We start from the raw sequence: 19,938 nt of genomic DNA, 5'->3' as shown, positions 1-19,938 counted from the left end.
TCCCCACTTCCACTCCCTGCGCAGCCTCCGGAGGGTTGAGAGGGCTGCGTGTGGGAATGCCAGGGCTGGAATAGCGCCATCCGCCCCCGCCGTTCTGCTCCAAGGTGTTGCGCTCACCTTTCCCACAAACTCCGCTCGGGGGCAACAAATGGTGCCTCACCTCAGCAAGCGACTTCCTTCCTGTGCTTTGTCAGCGCTGGGTCTGTCTCCGCTCCCCCATTCATCCTTTCACGATGGCCCCCGGAGAGGCAGCGACCTGGGCAGTGCAAATGCTCTACTCCTTCCTCTTCCTTTTTCATCCCTTTTCTCTTCCTCCCGCTTTCCTGTTTTGTTTTTGTCCCGTTCTCCTGGCGCGGCCCCAGGCGAGCCACCTGTTCTCCCGTCACCAGGAGAGGCGTGCTACCTTCCCTCTGTCCTTCTCTTCCTGGCAGGTAAAGTCCTCGGCCATGGTGCCTTCGGGAAGGTGGTGGAAGCCTCCGCGTTTGGGATTCATAAGAGTAACAGCTGTGAGACTGTGGCAGTCAAAATGCTGAAAGGTATGGAGCCAAGGAGGCAAGAAGGATGGCTGGGGCAGACAGCAGGGGAGGAGCTGGCTGCTTGGCTAATATCTGTGTCTTACAGAAACCGCTTTCAGTGATTTAGATGAATCCTTGTCACCTCTCCAGTGCTCACGTGGCGAAAGCCCCTAGGTCTCTGCAGCCCTTGGCAGAGGATGGGGGGTGCATGGGGCCGTAAAGGGAACATGCTTCCTTCAACTTCTAGGTCTCTGGGCTTTGAGCCCTTGCTCCCATTGGCCTCTGCTAGAAGGCATCCTGTCCCCATGCGGGGGCACTGGAAAAGCTGCAGAGGAGTGGGGGCCAGCTTTACAAGGTATGCAGAAAGCTACCTTGAGGGACTGGATCTGACTCCCACTACAGTCCCGCTGGTCCTGCCCTGGTGGGGGTCCAGCCGAGGCACAGCCAAGAGTTATGGGGTCCCGACCATTTACCTCCTTGCACAGGGCTGCTGCCACAGTGCAAGTTCCCCAAACGCTCACCGTTGCTGCAGTGGCAGGAGCAGTGGTGGGGGCAGTATGGGCTCCCTTAAACAGGCACCTGGCACTGGTGCCCTGCTTACTACCCTGAGTTATGCTGCTGGAATTAGGCAGCTCAGGTGCTTTTGCAAACCCAATTAGATGCCTCCTTGTACCATTAGGTCTTGTCTAGGCTGGCCTGGCAGCACGCGGGAGCCCTCCACACCTCCACACCTGCTGCCCCCCAAAAGGCCAGTAATGTTGCCACCTGCCTGCAGTGGTGTCATTCAGCTCTGCTGTGGCAGGCATCTACCAAGCTGGCCACATTGCTCCCATTTCAGGAGGTAGCATGTGCAGAACAGGCACTGAGCACTCGGTGTACAGTGCTGTGTTCCAGCAGTGTAGCCGTACACCCAGGACCCTGGGATATCCAGCTTCCAGTTTAAGTTCCTGAGGACTGCAAGGAAATGCTCCTTCCCTGCTCTGCTTTAGGGACTTGGTTGGCCTTACTGACTCTCGGAGGAGAGAGAGAGATGGTCCTGAGCTCCACGTTTGGCCTGTGACTGACAAGGAAGCTGCTTGTCATAGAATCATAGAAAATAAGGCTGAGAGGGAACTCAAGCGGCCATCTAATCCAGCCCTTGCTCAGAGCAGGATTGGCTGTGTCGAAGCCATCCCAGACAAATGGTTGTCCAACCTGCGCTTAAACCTGCCGGTAATGGAAATTCCACGGCTGCGCTAGCTATTCTGATCCTTGCTTTCAAAGCGGATGGCATTTTGTGTTTAAAGACCGGATGCAGAGCTGGGGGAAGTAGGTTGCAATTCTCTTGAAATCAGGAGAGCTTGACCTGCCCTGCACCTGTCAGACACAGGCCCTGTCTTGGCATGCTGCTGATCTGAGGTCTCCAGCACATTTTCCAACAGGCCTCTGCAGCGTCATCCTCCTGTCCTGGATGCTTAAAAACACCCCACATTATTTGAGCACACTGGGCACCACGTATATGTGCAACCCCTAAGGCAAAGGGCCCTGCACACACAGATAGGCATTAGCATGTGGAAAACATTGATCTCAGTGCCCATTTACATATGAGGGTGCACACACAAAGTCTGTGGGAGTAATTGTAGAGGCCTGTTTGAAAGCAAGACCATGCGAACATTGATTGCAATTCCCCGCCAGGCACTAACATTAGCTCTCTTCCAGCATGTAAGACTCTCTTTGGAAAGGCCCTTCCCTGCCCCCCTCCAAGTAGGGAGAATCTCTGTGGCCAAACCGCTCTGAATAGCAAGCCTTAGATCTGCTTAAAACAGGAGGAAGAAGCAGAAAATGCTCACAAAAAAGAGATGCATCTCAGTGCATGGAGCAACAACACAACACCTGGAGCATAAATAACTATTGAAGAGCAAACACTGCTGCAGCTTGCATTCTCTAGAGGAAAACTCTAGGAACAAAGAGTTACTCAAACAATGTGGTTAATATAGGAAATGAATGAAAGAATAAACTTCTGGGTCTGAACCAAGTCAGAGACTCTAACCCCAGTGTAGCTGTCTACAGCCAGGCTCTGAAAAACCCAAATTCAGTTTGTTTCTGGTTTTCCTTCAAAGGTTTTATGGCTTATTATCTCAGTCCAAGAAGTCATCGGGCCAGGTTAGAAATGCGTGGACATGTGTATGCAGACCTGACTTGGTAATTTGTCCCTCTGCCAAGTGGATTCAAACACTTCCAGCTACCACTAGCAACAGTTTGTTGGTGCAGGTTGCGTTACCTTTGGCTGCAGTTTTCAGCAGCAGTAGGCTGACCTACCGTAACTTAGACTAGCAATACAGCTGGGCGGGATGGAGGAGTCTACCGGTCATATTTTTATAAGACAAGGTAGTAAGACCTCGTCTACACTGGTGCTACTGCCTTGCTAACGGGTACCATGTTTGACACAATTATGATCTGAGCCGACGTAGTTTTGAGGTTACTGGGGATAGGGCCTTAGGGAAAACAAGTATGGAGAAAGGGGCTTTAATCCAAGAGGATCCATACTCTGGTGTGTATTTTTGCAGAGGGAGCTACTGCAAGTGAGCACAAGGCACTGATGTCCGAGCTGAAGATCCTCATTCACATTGGAAACCACCTCAATGTTGTTAACCTGCTGGGCGCCTGCACTAAACCCAATGGTAAATATCCACCGTCCCTGGGACAGCTGGCTGGGAAGTGAGTCCAGAGTTCTTCCGCCTCACACAGTGCATCATTTCCCCTGTGAGTGCGACAGCAGAGGAGCGTGAGTGTTGGGATGCATCGGTACGCATCCGGGAGCGCATGTGATGACGTGTCTGCTGAGCAGAGTGGAACTACACGTGGAGGAAGTCAGGGCAGATTTAGCTCTCCGTCCAGGAAACTGCTGACGCCTTTGTTTCTTCTCTCGAGGCCCCCTCATGGTGATTGTGGAGTTTTGCAAATATGGAAACCTCTCCAACTACCTGCGGACCAAACGAGAAGGATTCAGTCCTTACAGGGTACGTAGCCTATCTTACCTTGCAGCATGTTAGCAGACCTTGCCCCATGGTTAGGGAAGGAAGAAGCGTGCAGATGGCTTGGAGCAAGCCTGAGTCTGACGGTCAGGTGCAATGAAGCCTCACGGCTAGGCATGTGCCGGTTCCATGTGATGGTGCTGCTGATGGGTGAATGCAGAGTGTGCATCACTTGCCGCCCAAGGGAGGATTGGTGCATCCAGGCCAGGGTGGGGTCCCTTTGGCAGACCAGAGCTGGGAAGCGTAGGGTACAAAACGTGGTGACGAAATTGCTGCTGTGCGTCTTACACTGAGCTGTTTGCTTCAAAGGAGAAATCACCCAGACAGCGCATCCAGGTCCGGTCCATTGTCGAGGCCGTGAGAGCAGACAGGAGGAGTCGCTCGGGTACCAGCGACAGTGCAATCTTCAGCAGGCTTCTGATGAACAAGAGCCAGACAGCACAGCCAATACAGGAAAGTGAGTAATCAGCCCTGGCCTTCACTATTTGCTGCCTGTTTCATCCCATTAAATTAGCGCCAGGTTTAATTACCACTGAATCGTTAGGGTATCTGTCAACGTGCAGCAAGCAGCCCTGACTAACAGGGGCAGGGGAGTCCAGTGACGTTGGTCTGATTGCTTTCCTTGCCTTAGCTGGAATCCTGTGGCCTCTTGTGATAGCGTGGGCTCTGAGGTTACCAAGCCTAGTATGCGGTGATTAGTGCTGTCTCTGAACAAGCTTGGCAACTTGTTTAAGATGCAGAATAATCCTTAGCTCGTACTAACAAAGAGCTTCTCACCTGGAGCTCTCAAAAGCTTCACAGCATCTTCCCCAGTGTGCAAATGGGGAAACTGAGAAAGAGGAAGATGAGAATGTCCCTCCTGGGGGCAGAGAGCAGAGCTGGGAACACAGCCCAGATCTCCTGACCAGATGCTTTGTTCAGGTTCCTAACTGGGGTGACCAGGTCACATGGGGGACCAGTCACTTCCTTGTGGTTGCGCATTAAGGTCCTCTCCCCATGTGAGGCCAGCCCATGCATCTTCTTCCTCCTCATGTGAGCAAAGATACAGAGAAGTTCCAGAAAGAGAGATGGTGCCCACTCCTTCCTCCCTCTAACTGTTCATGGTCATGTGTTCTTGGTAGTTTGTTGTACCCATCTTTTCTCTCTGTTTATAAACCCAGATCGTGCATTCTTTGAGCCAGCAGCAGCTTTTTATGCATGAATAGTATCTAGTGCAATGGGGCCCTAATCTGCCAGGACCCCAGCTCCTACTCAATACTCACAAGCAACTGTAGTAATCAGTGGTTCATCTGAAAGCATCCTCTCCCCCAAGCTCTGTGGATTGGCACAGGCTCTGTCAATCATGATTGAAAAGCATCAGCTGCAGAAGGTTTCTTCCTGGACTTGAACAGCCTTTCTTAGTGAACACGTCATCATCTGAAGTGGTCGCAGGGAAAACCCTAGACGTGTGGTTCTCATTATTTTTAGACTCAAAGCTCTCTTGGGTAAACGTGGGCACTCCTTAGGAGTCTCAAACAATACCAGCTCTTAGTTTTCACTCATTTTTTAGCTACAGAAAAATAGTAGAGTAATTCTTCTGTTGCAAAGAAGTCAGAAAAATCACAACGGGGCAGAACGTTTTTAACACTCTGGATTCCTATTTGAAGTCTCTGAGCTTATCTTGTGAATTATGTTTGCACACCTAACCATGCTACCACTGCCTGGCACCCTACAGCACTCCTGAAAGGATCTTGAGGCACCCCGGTTGAGAGTCACTGTTCTAAACTATAGCTGGTCCTGTTAAGAAATAGGCTGCATTAAACATCCTGGTAGTTTGCTGAGGTACTGAGCTCATCCAGCAGTTCTGGAGGCAAGCGGGGGTGGAAGGTGAAGTCTATCAGCCAGGGAAGATAATGATTTTTTTCTTTCACTTCTGGGACAGTGGATGATTTGTGGCAAAGTCCTTTAACTATGGAAGACCTGATCTGCTACAGCTTCCAGGTGGCACGGGGCATGGAGTTCCTAGCATCTAGAAAGGTGAGCTTGCCTTATGTATCCTGATTCTGTTTCCTATCTCTCTGTCTTGATAGGTCTCTCACAATATCCATATAATAGAAGTGAAGGGGGGGGTGTACGTACGTGTACACTTCTCTGTGTCTGCTCTCCATCTCTAAAATGGCAATGGCGTTTCTCTGTCTGTATTGATATATCCTCATGAAACCATTGCACTGGACGGAGCTATTACCATTGCCATTTTATAGATGGGAAGCTTGCACCGAGAGAAACGAAGGGACTTGCCCTGAGCTCATGGGAAGTCTGTGGCCACGCTGGGAAGACAGCTGAGTTCCTGAGCCCTGCCCTGTCCCTTAATCATACAACCAATCTTCTTTTGGATTTTTGTCTTTCCCCTACTGCCAAAAACCCCAAACCAGAATGCTGTGGTTTCCAGAAGGGGGAAGCAGGAGTCATTTGATTCTGCTCTGGGTTTCATATTTGTTCTGATTCTGACTTAAGTGCCCTGAGCACGATGCATGTTCATTTGCTCGAGAGGTCTGCTTCTTCCTTGTGAGCTCCCTGGAGTCGACTGCAGGTGTCCAGAGGTAAAAGAGTTTCTAGGGGCTGCTTTCATGGCTACAAGCAAGTGAGGGGGAGATGCAGCAGTTTTTCCACCTCCCTTGGCTGATCCTGCACAAACTCCACTCATTCTGATCTTGCCCCTCTTCCTGTTCTCCCCTAGTGCATCCACAGAGATCTAGCAGCGCGCAACATCTTGCTGTCAGAGAACAACGTGGTGAAGATCTGCGACTTCGGTCTAGCCCGGGACATCTACAAAGACCCCGACTATGTCAGGAAAGGCAGCGTGAGTAGAGAATCTCGGCTTATGCACATCTGGATTGGGCCTGGGGCTATCCTGTGGGTGGTAAATACAAAGGAGGAACAGAAAGAGATGACTGGGCAGGAGAAAACTTAAGTGATCTGTCCCTCAGTGGGAACATAATACTTAGAGATTGATATATTTACAGCTGTCACCACAGAACAGGGATGTAACGTTTTGATGCACGGATGTTTCTTCTCCCTTAGCTGACATCCATCCTTATCCCTTCTGCCCGTGAAATAGCCCGGGGTGGGGAAGCTGTTCTGGGTCTCATTTCTCACACTGGTACCCATAGCTCTGTTCCAGGTTGCAAGGATGACCCTGTTCCTACGGCATGTCTCTGTCCCACAGGCTCGCCTTCCCTTGAAGTGGATGGCTCCAGAAAGCATCTTTGACAAGGTCTACACCACCCAGAGTGACGTCTGGTCCTTTGGAGTCCTGCTCTGGGAGATCTTTTCTCTAGGTCAGTGCTGAGATGGGGGGGGTACCATGCACTTCCGAGGGAGATCTTCTGCAGAGCAGGCTTGGCATACAGGACAGGCGGCCTTTTCAGCAGTACCTCTGAAGGCACAGTGGGAAAAGAAAGACTGCACCTTCCAGTGTGAGACAGAGTGTGAAAGAAGAGGATGGAGAGGGAAGCAGCATCACACCTGCCTCTGCAGGACAAGATGCAGGTGTCCTGCAGATTTCATTTCCCCTATTCCTTATCATCTTTGAATTTTCCTCTCTAGGTGCCTCCCCTTACCCTGGAGTCCAGATCAATGAGGAGTTCTGCCAGAGACTCAAGGATGGTACCAGGATGAGAGCTCCTGAATACGCCACGGCAGAAATGTGAGTGGGACACTTCTGACTCAAACCACAGAGCCAGGAAGGCTGAGGGAAGATCACCCATGCTGGATAGATGCCCTTTCTCTTTCAAACAGTGTATTTGCAACTCTTTAGTTTGTGCCCCAGAAAGCATTGTCTTCAGGGACGAGGCTGAAGACAAATAAACGTAAAAGGATGCCCGAGTCAGAGCTGCTTAGGACAGCTTGACTTCAGGCTTCCTTCTATCCAGGGTAGCCAAACCGGGATGGTGTTGTAGAAAGCTAGGTATTCACCTGAGAGAGATCATTCGCTCCATCACTGGGCTGTCACCACCTGTCTAAGCAGCCCTTGCGTTCAGCTGAGGACTGAAGGGTGAGTTTTATGAAAAGTGAGCACTGTTTCCTCTTGGCAGTTACCGCATCATGTTGAGCTGCTGGAATGGGGACCCCAAGGAGAGACCCACGTTCTCAGACCTGGTGGAGATCTTGGGGGATCTTCTACAGGAGAACGTCCAGCAGGTGAGGCTCTTACAAACCATCACAGCCCAGCACAGTGCTGGGCCCGGTTCCTTCAAGCAGCCCTTTCTTCCTTGCACTACTAGTTATCCACCTCTCACCTACAACCTCCTCTGACACCATGCATGTGTGTGTTTGTGTGTGCGTGCATGTGCACGAGTGGACAGATGAACAGATGGTAAATCTGCATAGCAACATGGAAAATACACGGAGGGACATGTGCTGAGGTTCAGACTCACACAGTTGTTATCTGTATCGCTCTGTGACATGCGTGTTTCACTGTAGTCCCCAGCACAGCATTGCTAGCTAGCTTGCTGTGAGTATAGCCAACTGCTTGTTCTTTCTCAGTTGCCTCCACGTTATGGAGTTTCTAAGCTGCCTTTACCTCCTGGCAAGTCCTTGCCTCTGTCAGGCACCAATAATGAATACCAGGCATTAGCAAGGCTTTTTGAAACTGTATCTCCAAATTTGAATGTCATGGGCACGCAGACCAGCCAATTATCCTATTAACCATCAATGGTGACATACAGATGTATCTACACATGCTCCTAATTACTGCCATGCAGTAGTTGATCAGATCTGATTTGCCATGCAGTGAACATGCAGCTCTGGTTCGTAGTTTCCTTGTTCATGCTTCAAAATTAACCCTTTTGCTGCTGTGCCCCAGGGCAAATTCATCCCAGGTGCAGCTGCAGGCTTTCCAAATGCTGTTGTCCCATTAGTGTATCACAAAGGGACACATCAGGCATAACACTCTGCAGGTGCTGACCAGAAGTCAACACGGTACAGTGGCACATCCGACGCACAAGACATCCCCAATATGGGTGGGGGGTTGATTTCTGTGCACTGTACGTAGTGTCCATTGTGGCCTACAGGCTGCGAAGGGGCTAACAGTGAACCCTGGGGTAAATGTCAGTAGAATAAGTGCTGCACCTGCTTTCTACCAACATCCCCACAAGAGGGAAGCTGAGGAGCTGCATCCTCTCCAAGATAGGGGATTAGCTACTTTCTTTCTCCTTGCTGTTCCTTCAATGCACGCACATCCGCACATACTCGCAGCCCCCGTAACACACCCAGCCTCCTCCCTCACTGGGCTCAAGGGAGATGGTTTTGGCCTGCCCACTCCTGCTGTTTTCCATGCACCTCCTCAGCTGTGTTCCCTCCCACCAGGAAGGGAAGGATTACATCCCGCTGAACGACTCGCAGAGCTCGGAGGACGACGGCTTCTCCCAGGTGCCTTCCTCTGCCCAGCAGAACTCTGATGAAGAGGAGTTTGACATGAGGATACGCTGCCACAGTTTAGCAGCAAGGTGAGTCCCTGATGCCTCCTGGGAAGTGTCTTGATGGGACAAAGAACCCTGCCAGGAGCTGATCCCATAATGATGCCCTTTGGAAAATCTCCGTAGAGCTAAGCTTTGGGGATGCCCTTTAAGCAGATCTGAGTCCAGTGCTGGGAGGCAAAGCTTCCTCATTGTGTTCCTGGTGTCCACCAAGAGACCTCATGCCTGAGCAGATCATCTGCATTGACCTCCCACCACCAGCAATGCACTCCAGACCCTGGATTCCTATGCCAGGGAACTACCTGTCTAGTTTGTTGCTGCCAATCCATCAGGTGCCTTCTTTTGTCCACTTTTAAGTGACTCAAGAGACGGGTCCTGTGCCTCAACCCTTGGGAGGCTGTTCAGTGATTGGAGGGCAGGGCTTGGACAGTATTGATGCATGGAAAATTTCCTCTCTTATCCACTGTCTCTCACCACAGATCCACAGTGTCTCTGGTGGTTAAGCTCTAGGACATGGCTAAAGAGCTGAATAGCCAAGGTGTGTAGGATGACAGAAAGCTTTTAGTGACTGCAGTGCCTGCCTGGTTGCCTTCCTCCCTGGGGGGTGCTTCTCCATCGCCGGAGGAGCAGTGCCCCAGGCCTCCATACAAAAAAACTACAGCTCTCAGTTCCAAAATGAGGTTATTAGACCAACTGGGAAATCACAAGAAAAGTGTCCTGCCAATTTCCCAGTTTTGGTCTAATAAAAGGTATCATTTTGGACCCAAGAGTTCTAGGTTTGTGTATGTCTTCTTGTCTCAGACCAACACGGCTACCAAGTACATCCCAGGCCTCTGTGCCACTGTGTTAAAAGAAGAAGGTTAGCACACAGGTGTCTAGAAACTGCCAGAGCCCCCTGACTGCCTGTGAGAGTTGCCTGCTCACCAAGATAAGCTCTTTGAGGGGAGCCCAAGACAGGTGACCTTTTGCAGAGCATGAATCTAGAGAGTGGCTTATTCGTTTTCTCATGTGCTGCCTGTTTCTGTTGACAGATACTACAACTGCGTGTCATTCCCCGGCTGTCTGACTGGGGGGAATCAGATAAGGTGTCCGTCCAGAATAAAGACATTCGAGGAGTTCCCCATGATGCACACCATGTATAAAGCACACCCGGTGAGTGCAGCCTGGGGGACAAGGGCAGGTGAGGGAAGTGCATTATTTTCTGGCCCATTCACTGTGAGATAGACAGAGGGAGAGTCGTTACCCATATGCGGTCTATCTGTTCATCTCTGTACTACCCGGTCCAGCCCCGTGCATGTTTGTCACCGTCATGTGCAGTATTTCTGTAGAGCCATCGCTGGCCTGTCTGAGTGTTGAATAGATAGCTTAGAAATTACATTAACCTCCATTTTCCCACAGTTTCAAAAATTAATTCCCCAGCTACTGAGGGGCCTTGTCAGAAAAATGCCGGGTGCCATGCTGTTTGCTGGGACAGGTCATACCTTCAGCGAAAGGAAGCAGATGTTCAAAACCAGTCGCCTAAAGTACACACACAAACCCTGCGTTTGAAAATGTGACTTCCAGAGGCTGCTTCTGAAAGCTGAGGCCCACTGAAACCACAGCATCCCCTGGCAAAAATGTCTCCCACCTCCCTCAGCGCTGCCACCTCTCTAGCAGATAGCTCTGGTGTGTGCTTTCATGAATGATGCTTTCCACCCCACAATGCCAGCAGGAGTGGAAGGACCACTTGGTAGGGCTGGTACTGATAATGCTCCCTTGCTTCCACCCAGGACAATCAAACGGACAGTGGGATGGTTCTGGCCTCTGAGGAGTTTGAGAGGATAGAAAACCGACACAGAAAAGAAGGTGGATGCAGGTATCTCCTACTCGGACCCCCTTGGCTGAGTTCTGGTGCCTGCTTTAGGACTCCTGCTACTGAAGGCAGGGAGCTGTGCATCTCCTGGTTGCCTCCCCATAGACTTGCTCCTAGCAGCTGCATTCCTGGAGCCCTTTGCCAGGAGAGGCCTGAGTGGGCACATTACTTTTGCAGGAGCAAAAGGAATAAGCGTTAGAAAGTGGTAAAATCCTATACCACCTGTTGCTATTCCAGGGCCAGGCCCTTTCTGTATCCCTTCTCATTCTATATTATGGCTAATTTCCAATATCCAGAAGTTGAGAGTGAGACCACATCCACTTCTCACCTTCCCAGAATATCCCTCCTCTCCCCAGAGACAAAGGCCGGTGCCCTGTGTTAGAAGGTGGAGGACAGGTCTGCCCCATGCAGGTATGCACCCTGACTGGCATGGCCTCCAGCTTGCCCTGCCCATCTGCTCCCCACCCACACCCTCTGAACTGGGAAATGTTCCAATAAAGACTCTCTAGGATCCAAAGAGTGAGGTCGCAAGAGCAGCTGCAGAGGGTCACCCCAGAACAACAGCATAATGCACTTCTGGGTTCAGAGCGTGTGTGCAGGGTGTGTCAGGAATGGTCCCGCTGGGACATGCTGCCACTGGGGCAGGAGGAGGGCAGAGAGGCCTTGCATGAGTTACGCACAAGTTTGCTCTGGGGAAACCCAGCCCCTGAGTCTGCAACTGTCTACCCTCCTCCATCACCTTGGACTCAGCATCCTTGCCTTGGGTTTTAGACCCTTGGGCATTTAGCCCCAACCTGTCCTCCAGGCATGGTAACACATCAGCCTGCTCTCAGGGACACACCAGCTTTGATTATTGCCTGTTCACTCATCCCTCAAGCATCAGCACATTTCCTTCCAGGCCACAGCTGCACTGGGGAAGATCTCCTGCCAGACTTCCCAGAGGCAATCCTCTTCCTAAATCTGTCCTTGAAGCCTTCCTCTGCCACTTGCTGCCCAGTGGCCTTAGACAGGGGGGAGCTGAGGTTTCTGTTTTCCTGCAAAACTTTGTGTTGTGCCCTTGTCTTCCCCCTCTTCCCTCCTGTCTGTCCATCTCAGCCACCAACTGCATCCCGTCTGACACCTCAGCTGTGACCGTGGTGGGGCAGGGGCTGTCTTCTTTGTTACTTGTCTCCACCTGATTGCCTTCCCAGGTGCACCAGCCACTGTGCAGGGCTCTATAGAGACCACTACAACCACTGAGCTGGAACAGCTGCCAGCAAGTGGCCCTGGGAGAACCGTTCCCACACATGCACACCCCCAAGTGTCAGGCCTGGTGCTGGGTATAGGATTTAAACCTGGGTGCACAGTGTGTTTGTGCCCTAGGTGACTGGGCTGTTACCCCTCTGGGCTGTACTGTGTCATGCTCAGGCTGTTAGCAGACCCAGGTTCAGCTTGCTTGGACAGACTGTCGGCACACTCGGTGTCAGCACTGGTTGCTAGCTTGCTTCTTCCTAGTAGCTTGGATGTGCTTTCTATTAGCATGCTGGGGATTAACTCCTCAGGGCCCCCTGGCTGTTAGCTCGCTGGCATGGGCTGGTGGCAAGCATCCCCAGCTTGTCGGAGGCACTAGGTGTTAGCACACCAGGGGTTCCCCTCACATGCACTGCCTGTGGGGTGTGGACACACCAAGCAAGTCTCTCTCTCCTGTCGCTGCCTTGGCAGCTCTTTAGGGGAGTCTCCCTGGTGCGGGGAAGCCTTGCAGAGCGATGGGGGTTCCCGGGGGCTGCTTGGGACTGATTCTCTGCACCTCTCTTCCCCCTTGCAGCAGTAAAGGGCCCGGTTGGAACATGGAGCTGGCAGAGGAACAGTCGGACCTGAGGGGCAGGGCTCGGCCATCATGTCAGTCCCAGGTCAGAGGCCAGACTTTTTACAACAGCGAATATGGGGAGCTGTCAGAACACTCGGAGGATGGCAGCTGCACCCCGCCCGGGGAGGGGGCCAGCCCCTCCGCCCTCCAGGCATCCTTCTTCTCGGAGCAGTACTGACGGGCACGGGCAGCAAAGATGCCATGCCGAGACCCACCTTCCACCCCCCCACGCTGCATCGCCACTGCCATACGGAGCTTCCCCCTTGAGCTTCCCCTTCGAGCCAGAAGGAACCCCAGCAGGAAACCCATGCAGAGCACAGGGAGAGAAGGAGAGACCCCTTTGGACACCGACTGATGCCACGACTCAAGTTGCCGCCTCGCGGGGGGGACCCCTGAGCAGTGGGTGTAATGAGATCTGCCTGGGTCAGACAGGCGGGTGTCCCTCCCAAGCACTGTAGCCCTTCTCTTTGCATCCCGGCTCCATGCAGACAGGACTCCACTCCATAAGCCGTGGTTCAGGTCAGATATAAACAGAACCGTCTCCATCCTGACAGGCAGCCTGAAATTGCTTTCCTGGGATTGTCTTTTCTGCCTCTCCTTCCCACTTCAGCCACTGAGGAAGGGGGCAGGATCAAAGGGAAGAAACCCCAACCAGCAGCAAAAGCAGGCCATTTCCCAGAGGCAGTTGGGTAGATCCCAGGGGATACCCACCCATGCCATCCCTGCTCCCCAGGTCCATCCCATCCCAGCATTCCTCCGGGAATAATGCCCAGGCCTGCTTTGAGTGTCTTACCAGGTGGGTTATTTTTGCCATCTTAAAGCAACAGGCCTGGAAACAGGCAGCAGCCAGTAGCTGAAGTCCTCCAGATGAAGTATTATTGAAGACCCTATGAAAAAGCAGAGGTTTATCCCCTCTGTGCTGGCAGCAGGGAGCTAAGCAGCCTTTCCCCAGGGCTGTGCTGAGATCATTTGTTGCTCAGATAAGAAAATAAATGACAAAGCCATGTAAATCTCAGCTGGCTTTTCAAGGCAGAGGGAGAAAATCAGTGTTTGCTGGAAGGAAAAGGATCAAGCTGGCAAGGAGCAAGGTGTTTATATGCAAACTGCTGCAAGTGCTTTACAAACAATGGGGGAGACCAAGCGGAAAGACAAGGCTCCTTTCCTTGTAGCACTTGTTTGCTGGCATTGCTGCACAAGTGGAAGAGAGGCTTGTGTGCAGGGATCGGTAAGCACTATTAAGCCTGGACAGATAAGCGTGCTCCCTATCTATGAGCCCCACTTTAGGCAGCCACTGCTCCAGCAGACAACACCCCCTCTGCCAGGCTCCTCTGCAGCTCCTGTCATGGCAGAGCCTCCGATGTGTGCCAGTCTCGCATCCCGGTAAGCTTTGCTGGTCAGCCGTGGGGCTGGGTAGCAGTACCCATATGTTCTTTAGGAGCTGCTTCAGTGGCTTTCTGTATATGCAAAACCATGTGAATGAAGAAGATCTGGGGAATCTCTCTGCAGGCCCTTTGGGACACATGTTGGTTCTGGTTCCCTGCCATTCTCCACCTGCCTTTTCTCTGCTCCTAATGCATGCAGGCACATCAGACGCTTCTTCTGAAGAAGCTGGTTTGAGCAGCTTGTGAGCTTCCCTCCAGCATCTCTGATCCCTCATCCCCCTCCCTGCTGGAAGCTCCCTATCTCACTGGCATCTCAGCACCCAAGGAACTCTGCTTGCGGGCCAGGCTTCTTTGTATAAAATAAGGGGGTTATTTGGGCTTTTTTGTTGTTGTTGTTGTACCAGACATGTGTTTTCCAGACTCTGTTTCTTCCCTAAGAAGGCTTTATGAATTTCTAAGCCTGTCCCTCAATGCCCATGCCTTTCCTGCGTTGGCCCGTGCCTTGTGGATGCACTCAGTGTCTGCTCTGTGTAATATCAGTTCTCCTCTGCACACGTGCGGCTATTTTTCACTCTCCCCTTGGCAGAGGGGAGGTTACGCCCGCTTCGCACTGCTGAGGTCTTATATCTGCTTCAGGGCAAGCAAAAAACCAAGCTGAATGTAGCCCGCTCTCTCCAGGGCAGGCATCCTCCATAGCAGCCTGCCTTCGTCTATACATAAAACAGCAAGTAACACACTCTGCAGAAGGCCTCACAGCTTTGTGTATGGGATGGCTGAAATGTAGCCTTGTTTAAACAAGATCCTAATGCAGCTCCCTGGACCAGTGTGAACGCATGGGTTTGAAACACATTATTTCCCTTCGCAGGCAGTGAGCTTGCACTGCTGAGCAGTGTCTCAGCATTCAGAACATGCACTCACGCTATAACTGGTGTACAGAGACCAACCTGTGGAAAGGTTACGGTATTAAAGTCCGTGGTCAGAGGTGACCTGGACGAGTCTCTGAATTTCAGCAGTGAGGAGCTGGAGTAATATTTAATTTTTATTGTTCCAGTCATTCAAAATGGACAGAGGTTTTCTTTGTTGCCTATAGTTTGCACCATCTTGACTGGGAGGAAAAAAATCAAATCCTATTGCATCTGCAACAAGAGAAAGATATGAATAGTGCACCCATAATATGAGCATGTACCATGTGCTGTGCAGACGTGCCCTCTAATGAAGCATGAACGTAATGCGTGAATCTGGACGGTCACAGACAATTGTATTCTTGGTCTTTTACAACCATTCAAGCAAGATTCAAATTCTAGTTTCATAATGTGATGTTCTTTTCAGTGTTGTGGCCACCTCAGTGAGTATTAAACCTTCCAGAGTTTTACAAATCCACTTTTCTATTATTTCTTTCATTTTTTATTTGGCGCAGATCAGGACAACCGATGACATGATGCTGGCGGTTGGATTTTTTTGGCTCTGGTGTCCAATACTATTTGGGTTTTTGACAGTCACAGGATTATAGTTCAGGTTTATAGTCCCTGCTAATTTCTATACCTACTGGGTTATAACAGCACCCTCACTTCTTTTGTCACTGCACCTACTTGCCATCGTCCCTTAAAAATGACTGTACTTCATATACCCAGAGTTTCCTTTTTCTTTGCCACTCATTGATACTGATAAAAGACATTCCTCCCTCGTGAAAGTAAAGGATTTGATTCCAAGCAGTCATGAATTCTCTGCCTGCACATACACATGCTCATACCCTGAACATGCATCAGACCTGTGTATCCAGTAATACTTCATTTATATGACAACATTTTAAACTGGTACCAGTTGTTGCCCCAGCAGCATTGAATGTTTTGGTGAAGTGGACTTTGATAAAAGTAGGATATTAGGGGTTCTGCATGAGTGAGTAAGTGTGTTGTGTGTGAGAGTAAGTGGGTGTTGTGAGTGTGAGAAAGTGTTTGTGTGTTTGTGAGTGTTGCCGTTACCTAGAAGCACCCATGGGTTTTACAACCCACTGTATTTGAGTCCTATCTCTGGAAGTTCATGGTTATATATCAAACCAGTTAAAACACTTCTGTCTTTCTTCTCCTCGTATAGTACTTGTTATACTTTGTCATTAAGAGTTTTGTTGTAATATCTGAATGTGAAAGATTAAATAAAGTTATAACTTGCACCTGCTGCCTGTCATGCCTGAGGCCACCCAGCACCGGATACCGAGGTGTTGATTCTTGGTAAGTCCCGGTGACTCTGATCTTTACACAGAACTCGAGCATGAATCCAAGCTATCTTGAGATCCAGCTCAAATCAATGAACATGCTTTGGTTTCATCTTTTTTTTTTTGTGCCCCTTTGCATTTCCTTCTTGCAGCCAGGAAGCAGCTGTGCTGGTGGTGGCATTTCCATCCCAGGTTAAAATATAAGTGTTTTCTCATGAGATCTTTGGATAAAACCAAATGCATTTTGGATAAGTATGGCTACCTAATCCCACCGGGCCCCAGAATACAAGCTAAAACCTAAGGAAGAGGGAGGAGGTTCCTTACTGGAGGTTTGGGGATTTTTTGCCTAGTCATAATCCACTGAAACGGACCCCACTTCCACAGTTCCTGTCCCCGTGGTGGCACAGGCCCCAGAAGGCTGTGACGTGGATAGCTTTTATCCAGTTGCAAAGATATATGAATGTGTTCCTTCAAACCTGGCGAAGTGCTGAAATCAACAGGCCGGAGTCAGAGCGGGCCCTGAGATGCCCTTCCCCGGGGTCCCAGACCCACCGCCTCTACATCAGACGCCAGCAATCCTGACCGAGGGTCAAGAGATGCTCAAGCCGGCACCCAACCCAGTAAATCCTCCCCGTCCGGCTGTTTTCCAAGGGGTGCTGCTGCCCGGGGCCTGAGCAACACTTGGAGAAAGAGGTGAGAAAATGTTGTTTTTTTTCTCCTAGATCTCCTCAAGGTGGAGCTCTGACTCCAACACTGCACAGGACAGGAAAGGACCAGGGCTGCTGAGACATGAGGCTGGAAACCTGTGGGACGGGGAAGGCACAGCGAGACTGAATGAGGAGGGTGGATAGGGGGAAGCTTTGGGAAAAGAAACATTTGTACCTTGAAAAGCAAAGTGTGAGAAGAGAACTTGGCTGCTCGCGCCAGGGGCGGGAGGATTAGCTCCTCTAGACACGTGTAGTCTTCCATTGCGCAGATCGGTGCCGTCCCAGTGCAAGGCCAGAGAGCTGCAGCATCCAGGGACTCGTGACCTGGGAGGTGTGAACTAGGGGACACAACACCCAGGAAAGATGAGAGGGCGAGGGTGAGAAAGGAGGTCCCTTCAAAATAGGCAACACAGTGTAGAGCAATGGACTGGGAGAAACATCCCCACGTGTAAAATAGAAACCATATTTCAGGGCATTATGGAGTTTTACAGGTGCTTGCGCAGTGTTTTGAGATTCGCAGAAAAAACGGGAGCAGTAATAGCAGCTTGACCATTCAGTGCTGTTTTCATAGCACTGGACAAATGCTTACCAAGCACACCTCGCAGCTCCCCTGGGGGGAGATTAGCTCCACTTTGCAGCTGAGAAAACTGAGGTGAGGAGGGAAGTAGCTGGCTCAGCACCACCCAGCATGAAACAGGAGGAGCTGCCAGCATTTCCTGAGCAACCCAGTGTTCACTCCTGCAGACCTTGCTCCCCATAGAAAGCTATTTGTCCCTCTGCAGCATTTCTTTGCAGCACATTTCTGCTGGCAAGCCTGACACGAAGGGGCTGCTGAGCAGCTGCAAGAGATGCTCTGGGACTCCTCTGTGCACAGAGAAGCTTGCTGCTGCACCCAGCCCTGGGCTGTCTCAGCAATACCCCCCTGTGCAGGGGACAGGACAGGGTGGGGCAGGGGTTGTCAGCCTTGTTAGACTCCAGGCACCTGTTGGAAAATGCCAGCTCTTAGTTTTCATTAGTTTTTATTTTATTATGTAAAAATATTAGACAGGTATTTCTGTTGCAAAGTACGCAGAAAGACCACAACAGGTCAGAATGTTTTTAGCACTGTGGATTCCTCTGGGTTTGTCATGGGAACCCCATTAGCACACTCATGCTGCTAGCATTGTGTGGCACTCTGCAACACCCTTGAAAGGATCTCAGTGCACCCCAGGTTATCACAGGACCCTGCTAGAGAATCACCGGGGTGAAGGAAGCAGGTTAGGGACACAGCCATGGCGTTGGAGCTCTCTTGACACCCCACTGATTGTTGTGCCTCTGCAAAGCAGGGATACACACTGAGATGGCCTGGTACACTCCCCTGGACTGCAGGTGAGATGAACCAGCCCCTGGCGCTCCAGCACACTGCCTCCCTCTTGTTCAACCCTTGGTGCCTAAGCCGTGCAGAGGTGACTCCCCGTATCTGTGAGCTGTGCTATGGGGAAAGGGCATTTCGGCAGAGACACTCCTCGCTCTGAGTTTGCTTTGATTGCCACAGAGTTGTTGGCCCATAACATTCAACTTCCCATCCTCACTCCAGGCACAAGGGCTCTGGAATGGTTTCAGCAAGGGACGCTATCAAATTGTGCGCATTCGTCATTGCTGCTGCCTTGTGGCCCCTCTCTCAGGGAGGGCAGGATGAAGGGTTTTGTAAAATGCTCAGAGGCCATTAGTGAAATCATTGCGGTTTTTCACCCAGCATTTCCCAAGCAGAGGAGGAAAAAATACGATGCAAAAGCAGAACATTCAGCTGTTGCTTTAGAACCATTTCCTGTATTGTATTGACATTTCTGTAGAGCTTTTCATAAACAGCCTCTCGGAGGATTTCACAGATCCACAAGTTACATGCCGTCAGGGGCCCGCTGGGCCAGCTCTGGCGTCAGAGGCATGTGTGTGATGCCCACTGCCTTCCCTGGGAGCTACACGGACAAAGCCAAGGACTGCATATGGCCCAGCAGTTATAAGTCAAGGAAACAAAGAGAGGGGCTTTCTCCTTGCTATTGCATGTGCTGGTGCAGCCGTGTGGATCAGAACCAGATAAGCTGCAAAACTTAAAAAGAGGAACCATTTACCCAGAATACTAAAGGTTAATCACTTTGCTTATCGTAGGGCTTTCCACAGCTGCTGGTAAAATCATCAGGGAGTGCATATCTCAGAAGAACAGCGGCGCAATTATTGGTTGGGGAATTCAGAAAGTATCCGCCACGAAGGCCCAGCGAGGACTGAAATACTAGATTACTTGTTTTCTCTGGAAGACATAAATTTGAGAGACTTTGCCTTTGCAAGATCTGTGAGTTGTTGTTTTTTGTTGTTGTTGCTGTCGTTATTTTTAACTGTTCCTGAGGCCATAACCAGCCTCAAATCCCTGTAACTCCTGTTTTGTCATTTAAATGAAGACATGCTCACTCCCCAACCCCTGCCTGTACAGGACGTAATGAGATGGATATTTATTTGTTTAATTCTGTAACATTTGGGTATTTGTGCGCTTTCCTACTTTATTCCAAACAAAAAGATTCTGCCACCAAGCAGCGGTGGCAGAATTCCAAGGAAGGTCATTGTAGTGCATCTATTTAAGTCCCTGCTCTACTTGCCATCGTCTCAATTACTCTCCATTTCCCCACCTGGCCCTTCCTTCCTCCGGCACATACCAGACGTGTTTGCGCATTTCATTCTTCGAGCCCATCTTCATAGTTTCATAGTTAGTAGGGTCGGAAGGGACCTGAGCAGATCTCAGCTCCGGATCCTAGAGCAGCGGTTCCCAAAATCGGGGGTGTGACCCCGCATGGTGTCACAACAATACAAGGCGAGGGGGGTTTGCCCCCTATGGGGAAGGAGGGCCCCTGCTGGGTGGGGAGACAAGGCCTGCACCCTGGCCCCACTGCACCCAGCTGTGGCCCCGCCCCCTCCTCCCATTGACTCCG

The 19,938-nt window shown here is 50.8% G+C and overlaps 1 protein-coding gene across 1 annotated transcript in view; it reads left to right on the top strand.

Annotated features, from left to right (window-relative positions):
• The window catches only part of FLT4 (fms related tyrosine kinase 4), a 46,436-nt gene extending 30,204 nt beyond the window's left edge, over positions 1 to 16,232 (top strand). Inside the window, exons 17-29 of the mRNA XM_019535210.1 lie at positions 432 to 536; positions 3,062 to 3,175; positions 3,426 to 3,514; positions 3,839 to 3,986; positions 5,451 to 5,545; positions 6,246 to 6,368; positions 6,735 to 6,846; positions 7,115 to 7,214; positions 7,603 to 7,708; positions 8,876 to 9,015; positions 10,017 to 10,137; positions 10,755 to 10,840; positions 12,642 to 16,232. Coding sequence (XP_019390755.1) covers positions 432 to 536; positions 3,062 to 3,175; positions 3,426 to 3,514; positions 3,839 to 3,986; positions 5,451 to 5,545; positions 6,246 to 6,368; positions 6,735 to 6,846; positions 7,115 to 7,214; positions 7,603 to 7,708; positions 8,876 to 9,015; positions 10,017 to 10,137; positions 10,755 to 10,840; positions 12,642 to 12,861 — 1,559 coding nt within the window. The 3' untranslated portion in view covers positions 12,862 to 16,232. The remainder of the gene's footprint in view (positions 1 to 431; positions 537 to 3,061; positions 3,176 to 3,425; positions 3,515 to 3,838; positions 3,987 to 5,450; positions 5,546 to 6,245; positions 6,369 to 6,734; positions 6,847 to 7,114; positions 7,215 to 7,602; positions 7,709 to 8,875; positions 9,016 to 10,016; positions 10,138 to 10,754; positions 10,841 to 12,641) is intronic.
• Positions 16,233 to 19,938: the final 3,706 nt, after the last annotated feature.

Source organism: Crocodylus porosus, unplaced genomic scaffold (genome assembly GCF_001723895.1).
Source record: "Crocodylus porosus isolate Cpor-Errol unplaced genomic scaffold, CroPor_comp1, whole genome shotgun sequence".
Classification (NCBI taxonomy): domain Eukaryota; kingdom Metazoa; phylum Chordata; order Crocodylia; family Crocodylidae; genus Crocodylus; species Crocodylus porosus.
The sequence above is the reverse complement of the archived record's forward strand: the minus strand, read 5'-3'. Positions and strand labels throughout refer to the sequence as shown.